The sequence below is a fragment of the Peromyscus maniculatus genome, chromosome 5 (genome assembly GCF_049852395.1).
Source record: "Peromyscus maniculatus bairdii isolate BWxNUB_F1_BW_parent chromosome 5, HU_Pman_BW_mat_3.1, whole genome shotgun sequence".
Lineage (NCBI taxonomy): Eukaryota > Metazoa > Chordata > Mammalia > Rodentia > Cricetidae > Peromyscus > Peromyscus maniculatus.
In genome coordinates, this window is record NC_134856.1 from 78315894 (window position 1) to 78340696 (window position 24803).

Consider the following 24803-nt stretch of genomic DNA (forward strand, 5'->3'; position numbering starts at 1 on the left):
GTATATATTTAAAAGTTCATTGGAGCATAATGCAGACGAAAATTCAAAACAGATCATTTTAAATACTAACAGATGTTTCACCAAGAGTTTACCTGACAGTCTGTACCTGGGAAATATACAGGGGTATATACTATATGCAAACACATGTAAACTGACACGTGTTTAACAAGAGAACACACACACACGCACAACAGAGCCCTGCAAGCTCAGCTTCCTTCCTCCCATTCTTACTTAATATTATAAACAAGAGAACAGACCTTCTCCCACCCCTCCCAGCTTGTAATAAGAGAAGAAGCTGTATTTGCAAATGTACCAAGTCTCTGCCTGCCAAGTCTCACCCTACTGTGAATTTTCCTCGTTGGTTATTATAAAAACCCGAGGGGAAAGCTGAAGCTGCGTGGCTGAAGCTCACGATGGAAACACGAGGTTTACAAAACAGACTGGAGCGGAACCGCTGAGCTCTGATGCAATTGTACAGACTCAGCGGTAAGGCCTCGGAACTGTCAATGACCAGTGTGTTGAGAGCGCCTTCCTCAACACTCGAAAGACACGGAATCTCACTAATTTGGGTCCTAGTCGGCAGCCGTCTTTGTGAGCCAGCTTTTTTTTCTGAGCCAATAGCATTTCCAAGGTTCAGACTGTCCTCAGTTTATATACAAGCAACGTCATAAGAAGAACTTTTTACCTGCTCCACTGACATGGCCCTGGTTGCTGCTGAATGAGTTGCGTCAACATAAAACCCAGCTCCAGCTATGATGTGGACTCCAGTCTGCTCTGCTAGCCACTTCAGTGTTTGCACATCCCTGCTGAGCCCAGTGGTCGTGTTCTCCACCAAGGCTCCTCCACCCTTAGCCTTGAAATACAACAGTTCTTCCTTTATGGCTTCCGTCTCCTGATTCAACCGAAGGTTCTCTCGATGGGAATAAGGATTTTTCTGAATCCAGAATAAATTCTTCAGCATGATAGGTTCCTTGGAGGTAGCCTCATGGCACGGAGGAGGTGGGTAGTAAAAGTCGTCAAAGGTCATTGTTAAATGCTCGTGGGTCAAGGTGCGTCCCAGGTGGCTTGGTTCTACAAGGCCCAAAACGGTTTGTACATTCCCACTTAAGGAAGACATCCCTGGTAGTGTCACAAGGGTTTTCTCTAAAGAGGGACCAGGAAAACAGAATTAGAACATTTAACACAAACATGCAGTCTGTCTGTGGAGGGTGGGGTTGTGAATGTGCCAGTCTGGATGGATGATCAATGAAACTAGAGGTATGACCTCATTTATCATCTGCCCCAAGTGGGGTGTGTGGATAAGATGTCGCCAGTCACTCCCACCAGGTCACCTCTGATGGATCAATTCCAACCTTATTCACTGGAAAAATTTCTTGATATTCAATTCACATTTATATTTCACTTATTTTTCCCCCAGTTATAGCTATGCTTCTTGGATATGTCAACAAAAACCATTCTCCTTCGTAATCAATAACCGCCATTAAAACTAGTCATGTATTAATATTAGCTCATCATTTTTCACCCAAATGAAATATACAGAGGCTTCTACGCATGGCACTGCCCATTTGTCACTGAAGGGAATGAACTACTGTTGAAGACCTGCTGTGTGTCAGAAGCATAACATGAAATCCCTAACCTGCATGGCTTCATTGGGGATGGCCCCAAAATAACTGGAAGAGGAAGAAATGCGTAACTAGTTTTTTTTTTTAATGTCAAAAGTGAGAAGAAACAAACCATTTCACTTTCAAGAGTTTATCGTCTAGTGTGAACAGAAAGTAACCCTTCAAAATTCTTAGAAGCAAAACACCGCTGTTATCATGAAAGTGACTACAGTGCTATCTGTGATGATTAAGTCAGCTTGACCCGATCTAGAATCACTGGGAAAAAGGGTATCAGCGAGGAATTGTCTACACTGGGTTAGTCTGTCTGTCTGTAAGGAATTATCTTAATTACGTTAATTGACATGGGAAGACCCAGCCCATCACCAGTGGCAACATTCATTCCCCAGGCAGGGGATCCTGAGTTACATCAGAGTGGAGAAATTGGGCTGAGCACAAGCAAGCAAGCGAATGTGTACGTGGTCATTTCTCTCCGCTCTTGACTGGGTATGGTGTGGCCAGTTGTCTCAGCTCCCGCCTCTGTGACTTCTCTGCAGTGATGGACTGTCACCTGGAATCAGAGCTAACAGAAACCTTTCTTCCCCTAAGTGACTTTGCATCAGGGTATTTTATCACAGCCACAGACATGAAGCTAGAACACCACTGAAACAGAAATCAGCTGCTGTCTCTAAAAAGAGCGAAGACCACCTTGTCCCCCATGTACTTTCCTTTCAGACACAGATTAAGTATTCACCCAAGTGTTTCTCAGTGACAGCGACAGCAAGGACTCCAACTTCAGCACTTCCATGTCCAATGTACATCCCTAACGGAAGGGACTGGATGATGAAGAAGAAGATGACACTGAACTTGTGAACAGACACCCCATAGCTGAGGGCAAGACCACCGTGGCACTGCCAGAAGTGAAGCTCCATCCGGAGGACCAGCCAGACATGCTCACAGGACCAGAAGAGACAGGCTGGGAACTGAGAATAGAGTAGCTTTTAAAGTTTTCAAAGTGTTCCTACAACAGACATTCTAAATTATTTCCCCCCACATCTTTGGAAGCCTTCTCTGTATGTATGGAGGTGGTGCACAAGTTTAAGCCTGTGCATGTGGAGGTCAGAGTTCAACCTCAGGTCAAACTCAGAGGTCATTCCTCCGAAGGCATCCACCACGCTTCTAGAGACAAAGTCTCTCCTTGGACTGGAGCTCACAAAGAAGCCTAGACAGTAAGCTCTAGCAATCTACCTATGACTAATTCTGATTATGGGATTACTAGTGCCTCACGCCTACAAGAAAAGCACTTTATCTGCTGAAGCACCTTCTGGCCACATTCTATAATGATCTGAGAGTCTGGTTTCTCATAAGTAAGTTAGAGACTATACATTGCATAGGAATCAGAAGGAATTAAGTAAAATGCAATAGGATACTACACAGAAAACACCAGTAAAAGTGGCACACAGTCTGTAATCAGCAAAGAGTAGAATTATTTTGCACTTTGACTGGATTATTTCTTTCTGCAGAAGAAAGGGTATGGATCTGGATGGGGGGAATCTGGGAGTAGTTGGGGGGAGAACCATAATCAAAATATATTGTATGAAAAATGTATTTTCAATAAAAGAAAAAATTGTAAAAAAAATGTAATAGGTACAGTACCAACTTTGAAAACAAAGTCAGAGGTCAGGGAAAAAAGTTTACAAATTATAGGTTAATTTTTATCCAGCCACTTCAATGACCTTGAACTTGGATGTTTGGGGGAAATTAGCTGACAGTCGTAAGTGATCAATTTATACTTTTCACAGAGAACTTCAGGGTTGTGGCCTGTGTGGCTGATGAGTTTTGTTTGACAGTGCTCTTATGCAAGCCATACTTCCAACATTAGGCTGCACCCGTGGAGGCCAGAGGAACACATGGTATCTGTTCCAAGAATCACCATACAATTGCCAGTCCCCACATAGGCAGTGTTTTTCATTGGTGATCTCTCTGTTCAGATGAGAGTTACATGGAAGGTGATGATTATAGACTGGAACTTACCGTTCAAAGCTTTATCCTTTGCTACTAAAAATAAACAGTATATAGTTATTCCTTTGGTTGATGAGATCACAGCACCATTAATAATAGATTCAGTCCTCCATATGGGTTCATTTTCTGTTTCCTTCCATCTGACAGCATTGCAGATAGATTCAGGAGAGTCACAGAGGAGGGTAGAAATTAGGATAAATTGATAAAACACTACCACGTCTACTAGAAAAGTACCAAACTACATACTTAATTGATGTGTATTTGAAAGAGCAACATGGCACGCTTCAAGCTTACAAGCTGTGAGTCTTTGTAAAAAAAAATTATTTAAGAAATGTCATCCCCCCTGGGAACCTCCTCTCCTGCTCTCAAACAGAGCTGGCTGGCTCTTCTGTGATCACATACAATGGAACGCGCATGCAGAGGATAAGAAAAGATTAAGGAACAAAATGCAGGCTGCACTGATTTAGGCGGGAATTTAGGAATTTAGGCTCCTTTGAATGGAGCAAGACACAGAGCAGGAATTCAGGGTTCCAGCGTGGCTAAGGAGCCCATTCTGCCTGTGTTCGGGCTGGAAGTCACTCGCAGCACACAAGCTGAGGGCTCTCATGACCCCTCATCTTAAGGATGAGCACTTGTAGAACCAGGAATGGCAAATAAAGGATGTGAGTGCCAGTGCACATCTGTGCCCAGGGGAATGACCACCCACACCAAAGGAGGCTTCTGGTGATCTCCAGAACTGCCCACAGGAAGTTCAGGATTATACACAGTTGCTTTGAAAAGGGATAGCTGAATCGATCAGCACATTTGACCAAAGCTTTGTTCCACATCATCTCTGAAATCACATGTGGAAGGATAGTGCGCAAGTATTATAATAGCCCAGGCAGAACCAACAGCCTATGGTAGTTAATATTGAGCTTCAATTTGAGAGGATCTGTGCTGTGGGATGGTCTGTATGTCAAATTGCTCTGATTGGTCAATAAATAAAACACTGATTGGCCAGTGGCCAGGCAGGAAGTAGGTGGGACAAGGAGAGAGGAGAATTCTGGGAAGGGGAAGGCTGAGGCAGAGAGACACTGCCAGCTGCCGCCATGACCAGCAGCATGTGAAGACGCCAGTAAGCCACCAGCCACGGGGCAAGGTATAGATTTATGGAAATGGATTAATTTAAGCTATAAGAACAGTTAGTAAGAAGCCTGCCACGGCCATACAGTTTGTAAGCAATATAAGTCTCTGTGTTTACTTGGTTGGGTCTGAGCGGCTGTGGGACTGGCAGGTGACAAAGATTTGTCCTGACTGTGGGCAAGGCAGGAAAACTCTAGCTACAGATCTGGACTCATGGAAGGGTCAAGCTTCCAGGCATGTGTCTGAAGGATTATCAGATTAGGTTAACTGAGGTGAGAAGCGCAAGCCCAAATGTGGGCAGAGACATGCCATGGGCTGGGATACCACATGGGACAGAGGAAAGCTAGCTGAAGACTAGCATTCGTCTTTCCTGTTTCTCTGCTGTGGGTGGAGTCTGACCAGACACAGCCCGGGTGCTTCTGCATTGATGGATGGTATCACTCTAACCCCAGGTAAATCCTTCCTTCCTCAGATTGTCTTTGCCCTATCCTATGTCTGAGCAACAAGACACGTAACTAATGTAGAACCCTCCTAACCTTTCTTCAAATTTGTTTTTGTTTTATGAGACCAGGTCTCTGTATGTAGCTTACACTAGCTTGAACTCATGGTGATCCTCCTGCCTCAGACTCCTAAGTCCCAGAAATATAGGTGTGAGTCACTATGTCTGTCAACCCTTCTAGTCTTGCTGGGTCTTGAATAAAAAGAGAACATTGAACAACAAAAAAAATGCAAACAAGAAGAGAGTAAGAGAATGGAACGAAATTGATGTACCACAGCTGAACCCTGAGACAGTAAGTGGGATGTGATTACTTACAAATACATGCACATACTAACTGTTATAAGATCCGTAAAAAATCTGCTTCATGACCGAAGATCTGGTGGGGAGGAAGAATCCTGGATATGACTTCAGTTTCTGTTCAGTTTCACTGGAATTTTGACTGTTATTTTGGTCTGGCCATTATGATTAAGCATATTCTGTCTACCTAAGTTGAATATCATTTTCAGCTACAGTAATGGTTAATTTATCAACTTAATTGGACCTCGATGCACCTAGGATGTTGGTAAATCACACACCTGGCTGTGTCTGTGAGGAAGTTTCAGAGACAATTAGATCATAAGGGCTCTGACCCAGTGAACAGATTAAGCCCTGACAGATTCATAAATGTTGGCATGTGGTGGAGCTGGAGGGTGGGGCCAACAAGAAAGAAGCAGGTTACTGGCTACATGTTCTTAGAGGCATAGCTTCTTATCCTGTCCTCTTCCCTAACTCTTTCTCTCTGTTCCTGGACACAATACGATGAACAGCCTCCTCTAGCACATTTTCCCTCAGCCATGATGGTCAGCACTACCATTGTTGGAGCCAAATCAACAATCCCAGAGACTTTGTGGATAGAACTCTCTGAAGCAATTCATCAAAACTGATGTTTCCCTCCCCCCTGTCCGGTGATTCATGTCATATTCTGTCACATTGGTGAGAAAAGTAACGGACACAGTTGTCTTCACATTTCAGAGGAGAGAGGACATCCGGGAGTCTGGATGCTTTGTACAGGCAAGTGGGAACTTTCAGATACACATCCTCTGCACACTGTAGACATCATCCCTTGCCCTGTTTCTACACTGGTGTGCTAGCCCCAGAGCTGACTGAAGCCATTAGTACTTCAACTTAGACAGAATGGTCAAATTGGCAAACTGACTTTTTTATCGAAATGATTTAAAATTCCCTACCCCGACTTCTCCCACAACAGTGAAAGGTCTAGTGCCTTTTATGAAACCCTCTGCTGCCTTTCACTCATTTTTCTCCATGAATAAACCCTTACTGATGAGGGAGAAGAGATGGAACCAAGGCCGTGTCCCTGCCGAGACCTGTAGAGTATCGCTATAATGCAGAAAGAAAAAAAAAAATCAGATGGTGCCTTGGTCTGAAATGACACCAGTTGAGATGGCAAAAAAGCAGAAGAGCAGATGGGACTTTCTCACTGGACTTGCTGGTACTAAAAAAATACCCTGCAAATAAATGGCCCAAATATATCAACACTTCTATTTTTTTATGTGTTACATCACAGTACAGCAGTACTCTATAAACATTGCACTTAAAGCTGACATTTGATTTGTGATAAAAAATATTTTAACAGCTATGTAATATTTTTTAAAGCTTGTCGGAATACTTTCCATCATGCAAAAGTTCAAATCTGTGACATGGCCTCTCCAAAACAGCATGGTTTTGGTTGCTGTACAACGGCGACCCCAGGAGTCCATCTTGCACACAACCACTGCCTTTTCTTCATCCCACGTACTTATGCTCGAAGAAGGAAAGATCTAGCATAAGGATGAGGCCTGGGTATCATGTCCTATACAGGAGGGTCAGGGGAGGAAGGAAGAGAGGGAAAGAGATGCTATCAGACCTACAAGTATGTAAATGGAACTCAGTACACTCCGAACTGGGAGATAAAGGAAACAAAGTTGTTCAGAGAACAGCTCACATGTAATAACTGGAGGAAAGGGTTTCGCTCACAAGCTCATTTTTTTTTTTTTTTTTGGTTACCTTTAGAGTAAAAAAGTCGACAGACAATGTAGAAATGTTATGAAAGCTGGAACCATATCGTGGTGCATGACTGAGGATGTGGCTTGGGCTTTAGCTGACTCTAGGTCCATCAAAATGGGCCACTTGGTCAACTCTTTAGATCATATACTGTGCAGATTGTGGTAAGTGCCTTGTTGATTTTGTGAGCTTGCTGTTTAGTGAAACAACTAAAGCCATACTCTTGTTATAAAGAAAACAAGAAGAAAAAGAGAGGAGGGCAATGGAAGAGGAGAGGAGGAAGGGGGAAGAGAGTGGTACCTTTACTAAAGTCAAAAGGAGTCTGGGGAAATGTCACAGTCTGGACTGTCAGGCATCAGGCAGTCATATTGTATGTCCTTAATTCGGGAGAAGGCTCCACCCTGGATGCTTGGAGAATACTCAGTGAAATGCTTTGATTTCAATGCTACCAATAGTCCTGAAAGCGAAACATATACCAGTCACCAGACAGGCCAGTTATAACCTCATTTCCATCACGGAGTATATTTCACACTGGGAGTTGGGGGTTTAGTTCAGTAGTAGTATGCTTGTCCAGCAAGCTGAAGGCCAAAAGGCCCTTGGTGTGGTTCTGTAGCAATAAGTCAACAAACAAACAAACAAATAAGCAAACAAATAAATAAATAGAAGGAAGGAAAGAAAAAGGACTGAATTTAGTCCTCAGATTTTTATATATAGAGGTGCCTTCTGTAGCAAGAGGTTGTCACCCAGAAATTGCAATACTCTGAACAAATATTAAAGCTGGTTTTGACCTGTACTCAAATGATAAAGAAGTACAGTGTTTACATTTAATTCCTAGAAAACCACAAATTAGTATCTGAACTGTGTAATATCAGTCTCTCTCTCTCTCTCTCTCTCTCTCTCTCTCTCTCTCTCTCTCTCTCTCTCTCTCTCTCTCTCTCTCTCTCTCTCAAGAATCCTAGTAGCCCAGGCTGGCCTGGAACTCACTATGAAGCCTAGGCTGATCTTGAACTCATGGATGTCTTCCTGTCTCAGTGTCCTGAGTGCTAGGATTACAGAAATAAACCATCACACCCGGCATCTTCACACAATTTTACTTAGAAATCTATTCTTAAAGGACACAAATGAAGCTGGAAGAATAGCAGGTTTCAGAGTCCATAGTTCTTGGCTGTTCCACTAAACAATGGTGTCACGTTGGGCAAGTGGCATAACCAATCTGAATCTGTTTTCCTAACTATGAAATGAAGGGTCAGAAGGATGAATTTCCAATGCAGTCCAAGCTCCAAAGCTTATTCTTTATGGGGAAGACCTTAAAATATATGTATTTACACACACACACACACACACACACACACACACACACACACACACACACACACAGTGTAGGAGGGTGGATTTCAGGCCCAGGCCCTTCAACAGTTAAAAGAACATCAGAAGATTGACTGGGTCCTGACTCTGATGTTTCTTCTCTAACGAACACTTAACAGCTTCTGAGGAGCTATTTTCCTCACTTGAAAACTCAAACATTCTCCTGAACTACCACACAAGATGGAAAGGCAAAGGCAAGTAAGAGAACACCCCAAAGCACTATTCAAATTATAAAGCACCATCTAAATGTTTGGAATTATTACAAACTTTGAATTATTTCCCAAATATTTGCTTAGTACCCACAGTCAAATGGACCTGAACTTGTTCTTTTTTAAAACTAACAATAGGGGGTTGAAGTTTATGAATCAAACTGAGGCTCTAATTTGCTTATAAATGAATTCCTGCACTTGAGACCCGGGACTGTGAAAAGTAGATTGACTGTCGCGATTGACATCAGAGCTCATTAGGTTTTTGGAAATGCCCACCGAAGTGATTAAAGCTGCGGGAGGTCCTCATTAGCCACAGGGAGCTGCAACTAGAAACGCCTTTTAAAATGAATTGCGTAGTACACTGTGTTAGTCTTCACAGATGGCCTTCAGTGAGCATGCCTCCCAACATCACCACTCCTGGGCAGCCCCCAGTCACCCCGAACCTGAGCTCACCTGTGACTCACTGTTATCAAAACAATATGGCAGAAGTGATGGACCAATGGGGTGGTAGTCTGAGACCAACATCTTGGCAAGCAGCCTCTTCCTTTGTGCTTTGGGGAACTGAGTTACAGTGCATGAAGTCTTTATGTTTGCATGTGAAGGAGAGGTCCTGAGAGTGTATGGAAAGAGGAGGCTCTCAGCCATTCAGCCCCTGTGAACTCAGTCTTGTGGAGGTACCAGGAAGTTGGGTGACCACCTTCAATGCTTTTGTTCTATAAAGATCCCATATAGATTTAAAGTTCTCCCACATGCTCAGTAGAGCATGGTACACCTAGAGAGTTGTGGGAGATTATAAAGTGGCTATTGTTTGAAGCCTTTGGTTTAAGGTAGTGCTGTGGACTGAACCTTGAATCGTTGCCCAGGCCAAATTGATACAATGGAATCCTCATCACTAGTGGTGGAATTACGGTATGGTGAGCTTTGGAGAAGCTGTGAGATCATGAAAGCAGGGCCCTCGGCAATGAGATCAGTTGATCTCCGAGTTTCTTTGCCCCTGTTACCACGTAAAGACATAACAAGATGACAGGCCTTTTACAATCCACAAAGAAGATAAAAATCTGCAAGAACTGTTTTATATTTTAGGCTTCTAGAACTATGAAGTATCATGTGAGACTGCATGTCTGTCATATAAGACATAAAGTCTGTAATTCTTTGTTTTTGTATACTGCATGGACGGAGACAGGCACGATACTTTTCTGCAAGAGATAACATATGTTGGAGATCAATGCTGAATAAGTAAATTTTTAGAAGGTTTAATCAAGCTACACATCCAGAAGCATAGTTCTGGGGAGACTGAGGACAACCTGGGCTATACAGCAGAAACTTGTTGCAGAAAACAAAACAAATCAACAAAAGGGTTGAAAAATATTTCAAATTAGAAGAATAAAAATATTATTCAAATTAAGTCATAATTATAACTTTATCCTATTTATAATGAAGATAAGTTGAGTGTTGGATGTGAAAAAGGGTTGGAGTAATTTTTCCGATAAATATTTTTGATATTAAATTATTAATATGTATCTCATTAATGAAAAAGGTAAGCTGTGGTAAGTTATGCTTGTGTCATATCAATTCTAAACATTGTAAATGACATATTAAAAAACAAAAATGGGTAGCTGGAAACATATTTCAGCAATTGAGAATGCTTTTTATTCTTCCAGAGAACCTGGGTTCAGTTCTTAGCACCTGTATGATGGCTCGTGACCATCTGTAACTCCAGTTCCAGGAGATTTGGTGTGCTCTTCTGACCTTCTTGGGCACCAGGCACACGTGTGGCACACATACATTCATGCAGGCAAAACACTCATATACATAAAATAATTTTAAAAAACCCATAAAATATACAAATTAATGCAGTGCCATATAACATTGTGATATATGTGTACATTGTATACTATCTAAATCAGGTTAAACATTTTATAATTTCTTTAGGTGAAAATGTCAAGATCGTTTTTCAAGCCTTGTGGAACACACACTAGACTACTACTGCCTTAATCCCCCTACTGTGCAATGCACCCCACAGCTTCTGTGGCTCATCCCACTGTGGGCTAATCTTCAATGACCAGCATGTATCCTGGTCTCTCTCCTTCAGTCTAGTCTCCCCAGCCTCCAGTGACCACCCTTCTGATCTCAACTTCCACTAGATCAATTCTTTCATATTCCGTGTACGAGTGAGATCTCGTGGTATTTGTCTTTGTCCTTGGCTTTAACATAATAATTCCACCTCTGTGGACACAAAAGATGGATTGGCTCCTTTCAGTCCTCTGGGTTTGGGTATCTGAATTTCACTATATGTCCACATACATTTTCTTCACCCATTAATCATTTGGGTTGTTTCTATTCCTTGCTTATTTCAAATCGTGCTGCCATAAACATGGGTGTGCTGACATGTCTTTGATTTAACTTCCATTAAATATGTACCCAATCGTAAGATGAATGCTAATTCTAGTCTTGGGTTTATTCGCGAGTTTTCTGTAGTTGAATATTTTAAGGTGTGTTACTTTTGCTTATGTTGCATTTGTTTAACTCTGTGAAGCTGCGTCCTGTGTAAAACACCTGGTGGTCTAATAAGGAACTGGCCAATAGCAAGGCAGGGGAAAGGATAGGTGGGGCTGACAGGCAGAGAGAATATATATAGAGAGAAATTTGGGAGAAGAGGAGATCTAGCAGCCAGAGAAGGAGGAGGACCCCAGGGGCCAGCCACCCAGCTACACAACCAGCAAGTCACGGAGTAAGAGTGAGATTTACAGAAGTGAGACAAAGGGAAAAGCCCAGAGACAAAAGGGAAATAGGATGATTTAAAATAAGGAAAGCTGGCTAGAAACAACACCAAGCTAAGGCCGGGCATACATTAGCAAGAAAAAGCCTCTGTGTATGATTTATTTGGTACTGGGTGGTGCCCCCCCCAAAAAGAGTAAAAACCCCTAACAACAGTTTTCCATCATGGTTGACTAATTTCCCTTCCCCCAACAGTAAACAAGAGTCCCCTTTCCTCCTCATCCTTGTCAGCTCATATTTTGTCGTTTTGATAATAGGTATTCTAATTGGAGAAAGGTAGTATTTTGTTGTAATTCATTTGCATTTCCCTGATGATTAGTGACGTGGAGAAAATTTTCACATATCTGTTAGCAACATACATATCATGTTTCGAGAAACACCTGTTGAGCTCTGTCACTCACTTTCAATCACATTTTTACATGTCAGTTCCTTATACATTCTGGGTACCAACCCCCCATCAGATACATAGTTTGCAAATGCTTTCTCTTCTTTGGAAAGCTTTCTCTTCACTATGCTGATAGTTTCCTTTTCTATGACAAAAGCCTTTTAGCTTGATGTCATCTCACTTGTAACTTTTTTTTTTTTTTTTTTTTTGCTTTTGTTCTGTGCTTTGGAGATGTAATCCATAAAAAAGGCTGAAGATCTCCCCCTGTATTTTCTTATGGCAATTTCAGGTCTTACATTTCCAGTGGCTTTGTGAATGTGGGGAGAGAGGGATCCACTCTGACTCCTCTATACTCAAGTGTCTGATTTTGAAGATTTTCCTCTGCCCAGAGCACGTTCTCAGCAGCCTTGCTGAAGATCAGCTGGCTGTGGACACCTGGGTTTCCAGGCAGGCTCTCACAGTGGTCTATGCATCTGCTGTTATGCAAGTACATGCCACTGTAATTACTACAGTTTTGTACTTATTAAACCAACCAGGTAACGCCTCCTGCTTTGCTCTTTTTGCTCAGGGTTGTTTTGGTTATTGATCTTTTTGAGAGTTGCCTTTTTTTTTTTTTAAGTTCATGCACATTTTGAAAGCCTTTGCATGGACTGGACAGACCATTTTCAAAAGTATGAACATATAAAATATATTGTTATAGTTTTTAAGATACACGCTATATTAAAAACAACTTCCAAAGAGGGACACAACACAATGCAACACCCCCTCTGTATTTCAAATAGCTATCCAAATGCTCCACTGACAGATAAGGAGGGCATTTATTTGGGATTGATGCCACCAGGTAAGACTCCAAAACAGGATAGGAGAAAAGGCCATGTGATTTCAGTTTGGTTTGGTGTGAACATTTCTAAAGAATAAAGATACAGAGCAGTGAGAAGCCTCCGTGAGGAAAGGCACTTGCTGCCAAGCCCCGACCTGATCCCTGGAACTTGTGAGGTAAGAGAGAGCAGATTTCTAAAAGTCCCCCTCTGACCTCCACTTGGGCACTGTGATGAATGTACCTACACACAAATAGACAAAATGTACTGTTTAACATACAAAGTTATGCAACAGTCTGTCATTTACGGATCCTAACTTACATCTGCAGCAGCAGTACCGAACGGCTGTCAGTGGTTTTCATGGATAGAAATCTTGTTTCACTCATCAGGGAAGAGCTTTACATTTGAAATGGTAACTTAGTCCTTAAACACTGGCAGAAGCGGTAACATGGTAGGGTTCCTTCAGAAAAATTCCCTTGGATGACAGCTACCACAAATCTGCCACTTCACTGAGCAGCTTATGAAAATAAACACCACCACAATGAAGGCAGAAACGCCACAGCAGAAGTGAAAGGTTCCCTCCACTTCAAAGAAAAACACTTCGGCAGTATTATCTGGATCACAGTCTGAAACATGTTACTTCGATGTTAGGAATCTGTTTTAAGGAGCTGTCTAGGCACATGTACAAATATTGACATATAAAGATTTCATTATGTCATTATCTAGAACAGCACCAAGTTCTTGGGGGCTGGAGAGGCAGAGCCGTGGTGAAGTGCACTCATGGCTCCTACAGAAGACCCTGGCTCGGTTCCCAGCTCCAGCATATGGAGACTCACAACGGCTTATAACTTCTAACCCTCTTCTGGCTTCCCCAGGCACTGCATGAACATTATACCCACATTCAGGCACACACACACACACACACACACACACACACACACACACACACACACAGAGTAAATGTATTTTTTTTAAAAAAAAGCAACAGAAATATCGTAGAAGAGAACGGTGATATATCCTATGGAGTTTTATATAATAGGTGAAAAAATATTCAAAGAATATTTTCCACATCTCTGTGTGTGTGTATGTGTGTGTGTGTGTGTGTGTGTGTGTGTGTGTGTGTTTAGTGTGGTGTGTGCATGTGTGTGGGCACTAGTGTGTGAGCACACATGCGTGCAATGTATGTGCATGTACATGTGGAGGCTCAAGATTGTTGCCAGCAATCATTCTTTATTATTCTTCTACCTTATTTACTAGACAAGTCCCCTCAATCAGACCCAGAGCTCACTGATACAGCTATTCTCAATAGATAAATCGCTCCATGCTTGTTTTCTGAGACTGTAATTAAAAGGTGGGCCACCTTACCTACCCAGCATTTACACAGGGTTTGGGGAACTGAACTCTGAATCCCCCGAGTGTACAGCCAGCACTTTAACCACTGAGACGTCTCCCCCAACCAAATTTTCAAAGAATATCTAATGACTTAAAAAGATGCTCATATTGTAATATATGAGAAAGCAAAACAAACTATACTAAGTATGATAAGTATATGCCCAGTGTATACATCTGCATGAGAGCTTAAAACTGCACATACTGAAACACTATGTTTATGGTAGGCTAGGAGAATAAGCAAAGACAGTTCATATTTTTCTCATTACAACAGTATATTCTTTTGCTTTTATGTTTATCTTTTATATTTATAATCAGTAAAAGAAAATAAAATGGGAAAAGATCAACACCTATACTAAAAACACATGTAAAAATCAAACAGTGCGAATCCTCTACTTAAGCAGAAACGCAGACAGAGATGAATCATCTCAAGAGCCTTTCTTGCCTGATGCCTGGTATTGCCTCTTATGCAATATTTCAGATCAAGTCCTTACCTTTCCAGTGGCTGTGGGTCAGTTTGATTAAATTCTAGTGGTTTCATTGAGTATTCATTGGACTGACCTTGGAATCGCCCTGACATGAAAGTCTGGGACTCAGGGTGGAAATTCTGGAGCCTGACCACAAATTTGGAAATGATCCAATGCTGTGAGTAATTCTTTCTTTTTCTTCTAAAGGACAGATAATAAAAAAATTCTTTTTATTGATTATACAGAATAGTTGTAACATGTTACACCCTTTAATCAATTTCTATCTCTAATACAGACCATCATCACTTTTCTGAAGACATATTTAATTTCCATAGTATTTTTTTCTTATATCACCATCAACTCAGTCAAGAGCCAAGATTCCACTTGAATAAACTCCTGTGTGGGCCTCACAGCAGAAACAGGGGCTGTCAAAGAGACATTTTAAAACAAAATTGCCTGAAAAGATCAAGGGTAAATGAAAAGGAGAAATCAAGCAAAAGAAATTTCAAGTCAAGACAAGGATCACAGAGAGCATCTTTGCCTAAGGATGGGGAATCCTTGGTAGATCATCAGAAAAACAATAAAAGATGATGAAGAACAGTTGTTACAGAATTAATAAAATTATATTTAGCATCTATTATGTGCTGTGGTAGACAGAGAATGGGAGATTGACGAAATGCAAGAGGGAAGCCCCACCTTCCCCCAGATGCTAAGAGACAACAGCAGTGTCTCTTATCCATTTTCTATGCCATATTTACTGAGTTCCTTCCATGTGCCGAGTCCCCTTACAAGCCCATGACTTCTCTTACCTTGAACGGTTGCTAATGCTTCCGGGTTGATGTGACACGAGGAAACCGAGGCTGAGGAAATTTAAGGAATTTGCTAAAGGGCTGGCAGCTGAATTAGGGCACATTGTGGAGAATGTCAGTATTCATTATGGAGAGTAGTTCACAGAAAGTTTGCTCACCGATAGCCAGAGGTTAGCCTATGACGAACGCCATAGCAGCCTTACTGAATGGTCACTCTGTGCCAAATACAGCCCTTGGTCACTTACATGGGACATCATACTTAGTCCCCAAACAGCTTACATGTCTATATTCTCTCTGATACTGCATCTACTGCATAGGTAACTGTTTTTTTAATTCATCCTTTCTTCCTAATCTTGCCGTGGGAAGTCTGTCTCAGTGGGAGGCATCATCATCTCACATACATAGCGTAAGGTGAGAGCTTTTCATGGCTTCTCCACCTTTGCAGCCCATCTCGCCAAGTGTTCTGGAATGCAAACACAAACTGTTCTCTGCCCGAGTCCTCCTACTCTAAAAACAAGTCTTTTTAAATAGTCTTCCTTTACTGTCCACGCAAGTTGTATGAATGCAGTTGCTTGCAGAAGCCAGAAAAGGCCATCAGATCCCCTAGAGTTAGAGACAGCAGTGCTGTTTAATGTGGGTACTGGGGATTGAACTCAGGTCCTCTGAAAGAGCAGAGAGCGCTTTTAACCACTGATCCATCTCTGCAGGCCCCCAAATAAATCTTCACCTAGAGTTTGATACCCACCCCCACCCCATAACTACGCTCTGGTCCCCAACCCTAATCTCCCTAAACAGCCTGCTTGCGTCTGGACTTCACAAATTTTCATTGGTTCAAAGTTTTGAATGGGTATCTTCCTTTTCCTAATCAGTTTGTAAATTCAACTGGCTCATATCCCTAACCCTTCCTGGTTAACCTGCCTGGCCTTTCTCACAGGGTCGGCATCATTTCTAGTCAAACGTTTCTCTTGATATTTCTTCACATTGTTCAAGCAATCTGAGTGATGTACTGGTTTCAGGTACTAGGCCAGCACCTGGACAATGTACTTCTGCTTTATTTCTCTATTATAATTTGACCTCTGCAGGTAAGTCTATATCTTATCCGTCCTCAGCTCTCTTCAGAGCCTGGCACACGGGAGCGATTGATATCTATATGCTTTTGTTATAACCAAGCTGTAATCTATAAATGACTTACATAAAGGAAACATAATGAAGAAAGGGAATTTTATGAAAGCCAAACCAAGAAAATTATAAATAGATGTAGACTTAGGATCAGAACAGGGTGTCATAAGCTGACTGTGGTGGCTTGTGCTTATAATTCTAACAGTGAGGTGAGGCAAGAGGACTGTCTTGATTTCGAGGCCAGCCTTGGCAACATAATGAGCTCCAGGCCAGCCTGAGCTATACCTATATCAGAGACCTTACTTCAAAGCAAAACAAGACAAAACAAAAGCACCCACTAAACAAAAACTCCAACATAAACATATACTCCTCAGATGTTAAAAACTGTTAATAAAAGGTTATGCTTTTTCCTGGAATGAGTATTTAATATAATTCTGACAATAGAGAAATCTCAGGTAACAGATTCTTTTTGTTGAGAACTACATTATTTCCCTGAATCATAATGTCAAAAATTACTTAAAAGCATGGAGAATGTTTTCTATCAGTTTCTGGGTGACAGATTTTAAAACCAGGTTTGTTTCTTCAATTTGCCTGTATCTTCACACTCCAGGCTCTTGGAAGACAGTGAACACAACTTGCTAGCGTATTCTTCTGTGCCCCACACAATACTATATAGGGATACATGACTTTTGTACACTTAAAAATAACAGTAAGTGACTTCATCTCGATTCCCAACTAAGTTAGTGGAAGCCAACTGTAAACCAGAAAAGCACAGAAACCAAGGAAAGTTACAGCAGCGGTGCCTGGCCACAGGGATTATTTTACGAAGAGGAAAGCAGAGCAGTGACTTTTAGGCTTGTGTTTCATGTGTGGATGTGGATGGGGGTGGGTCTGTGCACATGCGCATTTGGAGGCAGAGGTGATGCTGGTGGTCTTCCCCCATCATGTTTTACCTTAGTCTTTGAGACCAGGACTCTCACTGAAGCTGGGGCTCACCAATTAGGCCAGACTGGCTGGCCAGTAAGCCTTGGGGTTCCGTCTGTCTCCACATGTCTGTGCTACCATGCCTGGCTTTTTTATGTGGGTGTTTGGGTGTGAAGTCGGGACCTCGTGTTTGGATGGCAAGCCCCTTACTGGCTGAGCCATCTCCCAAACGCCCCGAGATTCACGCCCTCAATGTATTGAGGCCAGACCATCCACACTAGTATCTTTTTAAGGCAGTTTGATTTTGAAAGTCTTCCTTGAATCACAGATTCAATTGCGCCACTGTGTATTAAAAGATACTCCCTATGAACTCTTCCCACATCCTTTAACTTGAAGATGAGATGAAAAGGGCTTGAGGTTTGCTGCTCTGTGTAGCGGATACAGAGTTTAATAGAGAACCGGTGCCAGCCACATGGTTTTAGGAAGTCAGGCTGAGCTTGTTTGGTGTAAAAAGGAAAAACGAAACAAAACAAAACAAAAACCAAAAAGAAATAAAACCACAACAGGATAGTTATACAGAAAAAGGTTAAGAGACACAGCTGAGCACATTAGAGATGCTGCCAGCCTTCTTCTGGCCCTTGATGTGGTGGCTTGGCTGCTGCCTAACTGGACAACTATGTGGACAACCAACATGGCGGGGACAGTGGGACTTGAAACCAGCCTTATTCTGCTAACGACCAGAGTCTATTCCTGCTCTCTGAGCCGCAGATGCCAATGCTGAGCTATAACTGTGGCTGACAACTAACTGGCACTCAATAACCAAAGAATTGATATTTAGTCTTGTATTTCCATCCTTCAGTTCCATTCCAATGGAACGTATTTTAAGACACATGCTCTCTTTAGTATTATGCTGTCTATGAAGATTTGTCACCAGCCATTGCTAGCCTTAAGACAGGAAACCATGCTATAAAAATTTAGAGGGGATACCTTGATATCTAAGTGCAGAAGATCTAGGAAGCCAACATAAGGAAGCCAAGATTTCCAGGCACACAGTTTTTACCTGAGTACATCTTAACTCAATGTAGCCTATGTTTTTCAAGGATCTCCCGTGTTCAGGGGAAGATATTAAAGAAAATGAAGATGAAAAGGTAACAGATAGGAAGTCACAGAACCCATGACACAGCGCTGGCACAAGGTGAACACCAATGAGAGGTTAGCTGGTTTGTTTTTTGTTTTTTGTTTTTTTTATATTAACAGGATATTCATGAAATCATGAATTACGGTGACGTCAGGAAGGAAGTGCAAGGTAGATGTCCTGTTGGGTGTGCCTGGGCAATGGCCACCCACATGACAGGCACCAAGACTTCTCCACCTGGAGAAGGAACCTGGTACGAGCAACAAAAGACACATTGGGACTTGCAAGTGGCTTGGAAGGCCTCATGCATGGACTACATGACTAGTGCATTTGGAAACACAATGACACGTGGACATGGCCCCAAACTGAGCTCTGTATTAGAGTGATCATCAAATGGGCCGTACAGGGCATGAACCGAACACGGGGAGAGGGCGGCAGGAGTGACAAGTTAGGAAAAGAAACTAAGATCTGTTTTGTTAAGGATACTTGCCAGCTTGGAGAGCACCCTCTTCTTTTTCCCCGTGATATGTGAAAGTGTTAGAAAGATTATCATATGAGAACAAATTGCTAAAACTTGAAAGCTGACTCAAACCAGCATAACTTGATTACTGAGCTGATCTCTGAACCATGTGACTTAGTGATGGCGAAAGTTACATCATTTAAAATGGCCAGCAAGATTCCAGCAATTCAACCCTGAACTCTTAAAACCCAGTCATTAATGCAGCATTGTACACATGAATATATTGTAATAAAACTCTATATTATAGCCCCAGTTTTCTATAGAGCTAGTTTCATTACCTTTAAGGGATCACAGAGCATCAAAATAGTTATTTACAATAATAATTTCAGGTGTTTCCCTGAAGAGTTTAAGACACTCTGCACACTTTAATTAAATCTCCTAATGTCCAGGACAAGCAGGCAAGGGATGGAAGTGAGTCATCAAAAAGTACCCAACAGTGGAAGACTGGACCGCAGGATGTGCTTTGAGATGAAATCCACTTATTATTGCTCCCATTTCAGCAATGAGGAAATGGAGTTCTTGTTCGGACAAGGGTGAGGAGCTCTAGTCCATTTTCACCAAAGGCAAAACACACTGCTGCAGGCTCTGGAAGCATCCCTGGAGACCTTCAAAAATAGCATCACACCCATGACCTGTGAGGTTTGTCTTTTGAGAGTCGACCAACATTTATTAATAAAGACCTAAAATGTGTGCCAAAGAATATATACATCCTTTTGCTCTTGGAAAAGAAACACAGGACATGAATGCCAACATGCTGTGGTGAGTGACATGTAACTGATTATGGGAAGTGTCTTAAGTATCCCTTTCACTATAACAAAATACCAGACAGAAAGAATTTACAGGAGTTGAGACTCATCTTGACTCCTGATTTCAGAGAACTCCCTCCATGCTTTCTTGGTCCTGTGTGCTTAGGTAGATAGATCATCAGGGTGGCAGAAGCATACAGCAGAGAGTGTTCTTCACCATACTGCATTGATGGGGGTGGGGAGTCTGCAGGAGGCAGGGCAAAGTGTAACTTCAGGTTACTTCTTCCCATTAGATTTCACTTCCTACATTTTACCACCACCCATTAGTACCATTACATTATGAATCCAACGGGGGATTAATCCACTCACTATGTGCCGTCTCCTGAAAGGTCCCAGCAGTGTGCCCTACCAGTCACCTATGCAATCCTTAATCCAATCAAGTTGCCCACCAAGACTAATAAGCACAAGCATCTTGTGAGAATTCCTCTGCCTAGAGAAGTTCTTATATTCCCTATATCTCTTGTTAACTTAGCTCCAGAGAGATGAGTGGGTACTCCCTGGTCATTAGTGGGTGTGTTAGGAGTAGGGTTGATTATGTCGCATATACAGTACAGCTTACAGGACTAGATATTGAAAAGACTATGGCATGGTTTGGCTATGGTTTAAACACATACCCCTAAGGTTCATGGATTGGGAGCCTGGTCCTCACGGCAATGTGAGAAGTGGTATGGCCTTTAAGAGATGGAGTCTAGTGAAAAAAGAATTGGCTCATTGTGGATACTGTCCTTGGAACGAAGTGAGGAGTTCTCTTGGGATCCAGGTTAATTTGTATATGATTGTTATGTCACCAAGTAAGTCTGGCCCCTTCCTAGTCCCTCTAGCTTTCTCCCTGAGTAGATATCTTTCCCTGTTACAATGATGTCATGATGCCACCCATGATGATGTGACAATCATGAAGATTCATGCCCAAACCAAATAGATACTGGTGTCCATGCTCTTGAACCTCTAAAACTATGTAGATTTGTTTTCTTTATAAATCACCCACTTTCAGGTATTTTGCTACAGTAACAGAAAAATGGATTATTGCAGACTAGAAAATGGAATAAGTCCTTCCTTCTACTTCTTTCCCTGCTATACTGGTATAGATCCTAATTCAGGCTCTGAAGAGCAAACTTGTGTGCAACTGTCTTACATAAACAAACTCGATTTCTTATAAAGAAACCTCAGAGCCCTAATTGCTTTATCAGACTGATAGCATCCACTCAATCCAACTCTCTCCCAATATCCCAGGAAAAAATTGTGGTTTCCAGGGAAATAGAGACCTCAGTTAAAAAGAAGACAAATGTTATTGTTTTGTGACATTATATATATATATATATATATATATATATATATATATATATATATATATATATATATAAAACAATATTATATATATAATATATATATTCCTGGAGGCAGGGGGATCTCTGTGAGTTCGAGGCCAGCCTGGGCTACAGAGTGAGTTCCAGGAAAGCTATACAGAGAAATCCTGTCTCAAAAAAATCAAAACCAAAACCAGAACCAAAACCAACCAACCAACCAACCAAACAAACAAAAACACCACAGAGATACAAACAATGAAATTCTACGGCAACATTTTGACAACAAACGGAATCAGAATCCTAGAGAGTGATTGCTGTACTGAGTTATCACAATAACAAAAATGGAAAATCCAAACCTTGGTTGGCAATTTGTAGAACCACAAGCTTAAGAAAAATTTGCTTCAAGAGAAGTGTTATTAACAGGCTCACGAAAGAAATCAGGTGGTAGAATCTGCTTAGTCCTAAGAGAACATGGCACCTGATACAGGAATGGATTTGGAGAAAAGAGTGTTTGTTTTATTGAGAAAAAGAGAAAGAAAGGTAATAGAGTTGGGTGGGGGTGGGTGGGAAGTATCTGGGAGGAGTTGAGGGAGGAGAGATCACTATCAGGGTTTTCTATAGGGTAGAGATGGTTCAGTAGTTAAGAATGCTTCCTGCTCCTAAAGAAAACCAGAGTTTGGTTCCCAGTACCTGAGCCTGGCTGTTCATGACCATTTGTACCTCCAGTTTAGGGGACATCCCCTTCTGGTCTCCCTGGGCACTTCTCTCTCTTTCTCTCTCTCTTTCTCTCTCTCTCTCTCTCTCTCTCTCTCTCTCTCTCTCTCTCTCTCTCTCTCTCTCACACATACACACACACACATGCATCTTTACAAGAAAGGTTTCTCCAATGCAATATTTTATCTTGTGCATCCTATCACTGCTTCCTAAGACCTTGTAGACACATATTTATTTATTATTATTACTGGACATTATTTAGCTAAATTCTTAAACAATTGTTAAGCAGAAAGTTCCTTTAATTGTAGCTTAAAATACACTTAATCAAAATTGCTAAAATACCCAAGGACTATAATTTTGATCTCTTTTTTGAGATTCTTATTTATGTCTGTAACTTTAAGAATTTTACTCAGTTTCTTGAATAAAAAAGTCATTTTAAGTCAAATCACAAATCTACTGCCAAAACATGTCAAATGCTGAAATGCCATCCAAGCAAAGTATGGTTTGGAATTCAGATCAATGATTTTAAAGTAACTAAAATATTGGATATTTTTATTAAATATTAAAAAGGTTGTGTTTACAATGGAGATGTTTAAGTTTCAATTAATGTTAAATGTTATGTGCCCAAGAGTTTTTAAACTGAAAGGGGCTATGGGGGGGGGTCATTCAATTCCATGTCTTTGTTTTACAGATGTGAAAACTGAATCCTTTCTCTTTCAATGGTCCAGTAATCTACACCAGAACAGTCTCTTAACTTCTCAACCTCATGATGGTTTTGTTAAGTCATAGGAACATCTGCTATGAACTTTACAATGAGTTCTCATGGTCTTCTTCAATATGGAAGTGCTACTCCAAAGAAAATATAATTTATGGTTCTAGAAACATTGCTACAACAATCTAATCCCAACTGCACTGTTTTGGGGGTGACACAGAGCAGTCACTGGATTGCAGTGTATTCTTTTTCCTAATTATAAAAACAAGGACTTTAGTAATTTAGACTCACCTATTTAATTTGGTTGTTGCAAGAAGCAATAATAAAAATAACCGTAAAGCATACGGCATAGCTAAATGCAAACTAAATGCTTAATAACAAAAACCCATCTCAACTATATTTAAACCAAGAAGCAATAACCACTTGGAGTCATAATTAGGAATGAGTAGAGAGGAGCGTCTCTGTGTCCCTATAACACCCGAGCAAGCTAATACAGTTGCATATCTAAGAGGCTCTGTGGCTCCTAAATGTTCCTACTTTTCCATAATCCAGTTTTGTGTTTACCTAACCCGTGTAACAATTATGTATTGAGACCAAATTAGAAGTCAGTGCCTCCTCCCAGGTGCCGTCGATTCTTAAGCAGGAGGCAGTGTTAAGTAGGTACCTTTGTTGATGCTGATACACCCTGAAGAATCCACCGTGCATTTCTCCTGTAACAGAGCAGAAGCACTGCCAAGTATCATTCCCTAATAGTAAAATATAGCTTCCCAGGTGACATGCAAAATTGTCTGGCTTGAGCTGACCTTTAAAAAAAAATTATTGACTAGATCCTCTCGGATAAGAAATAGATTCTGCAACAGGAAAGAGTGGGAAGTATTAATTACATTATAAAAGTGTTGTAATGCAAATTTTTGAAGAAAGGCAAGTATGTTAGGTATAGAAAAATAGGACTATGAGGGAAGGTCTGTGATAAAATGCATGCCTAACATGCAAAAATTCCTGGTTCCATCTCCAGCACCAGGGTGGGTCGGAGTCATCTTTAGGGATAGGATTTTCTTTTAAAAGCAACTTTTTTAGAAATTCCTTTTCTCCTTTGTTCTTATCTTTTTCAAATGTGGATCACTTTGGGGTTAGGGGTGTGCTACCTAGTATGGCTGAGATTGTGGGTTCAATCCACAGGCCTACAAAAATAAGAAAATAAGTATAAACAAACATGGATTACTTTTGATTTCATATACATATGTATATATGCACATATGTAATTTTTATGTGAAAAATATTTTGCTTCAGTCTCTTCTACTTGGCAAAGTAAAGTATGACGTTCACAAAAGAAATGAAACTAGAGAGTTGGGAATGTGAGTTGGTGGTAGTGACAGCGTGGGAACTGGAGCCAGTTTTTTGATTGGATTCTTGGTCCCAGTTCTTGATGATGCTTTCACAGGGGAAGCCACTCCATGCAGCTAGTACTAAAAGGCAAGGTTGAAAATGGCTTCTAACCATTTTTAAGCTTATACTCAACATGTATTCTTTCTTAAAGCCCACAGTTTTCCTTTCTGAATTGTATATCTCCATCTCAAATTTAAACAAGCATTGCTCTCAGTGTTTAATTACAATTTAATGGAAATAGTACTTGCATTCCAATTAGCTTTTAGTTTTCACATCACGAATATGCATCCAAGTTATTGTGTCATTATAATCTCATGTTATAATGGCTTCATAATGCAAGTCCCTGCAGGGTTGAATTAGTAGTTTCCTATGGTAATCGCCCATCACTATAATATCATAATCACATAAGCACAGTCCCCTCGTGCTCCGCTGCAATCATTCTGACATTGTAAGAGCATTTTAATAGTATTAGCATAGATTCTCTAGAGAAATCATCTCATTGTCACTGCATTGCCATACAAGATTAATCGTGATGGAACCAAGTCATGGTATAAGAGCTTGAAAAGCAAAGAGTGACGCTCAGCAATATAGAGTTCATCTCCTCCAAAAGTCAGTGCATTTTGTAATAAGGTCATCAGACAACCCTTGACTGAGATGTTAATCCTTTCCTAAGATGTCAAGG

The 24803-nt window shown here is 41.1% G+C and overlaps 1 protein-coding gene across 3 annotated transcripts in view; it reads right to left on the bottom strand.

Moving 5' to 3' along the window:
* Positions 1 to 24803, bottom strand: part of Pter (phosphotriesterase related) — a 64801-nt gene that overhangs the window by 25365 nt on the left and 14633 nt on the right. For all 3 annotated transcript variants that reach the window (XM_006985927.4, XM_006985928.4, XM_076572701.1), the window contains exon 2: positions 686 to 1143. In XM_006985927.4, coding sequence (XP_006985989.1) covers positions 686 to 1117 — 432 coding nt within the window. In that variant the 5' untranslated portion in view covers positions 1118 to 1143. The remainder of the gene's footprint in view (positions 1 to 685; positions 1144 to 24803) is intronic.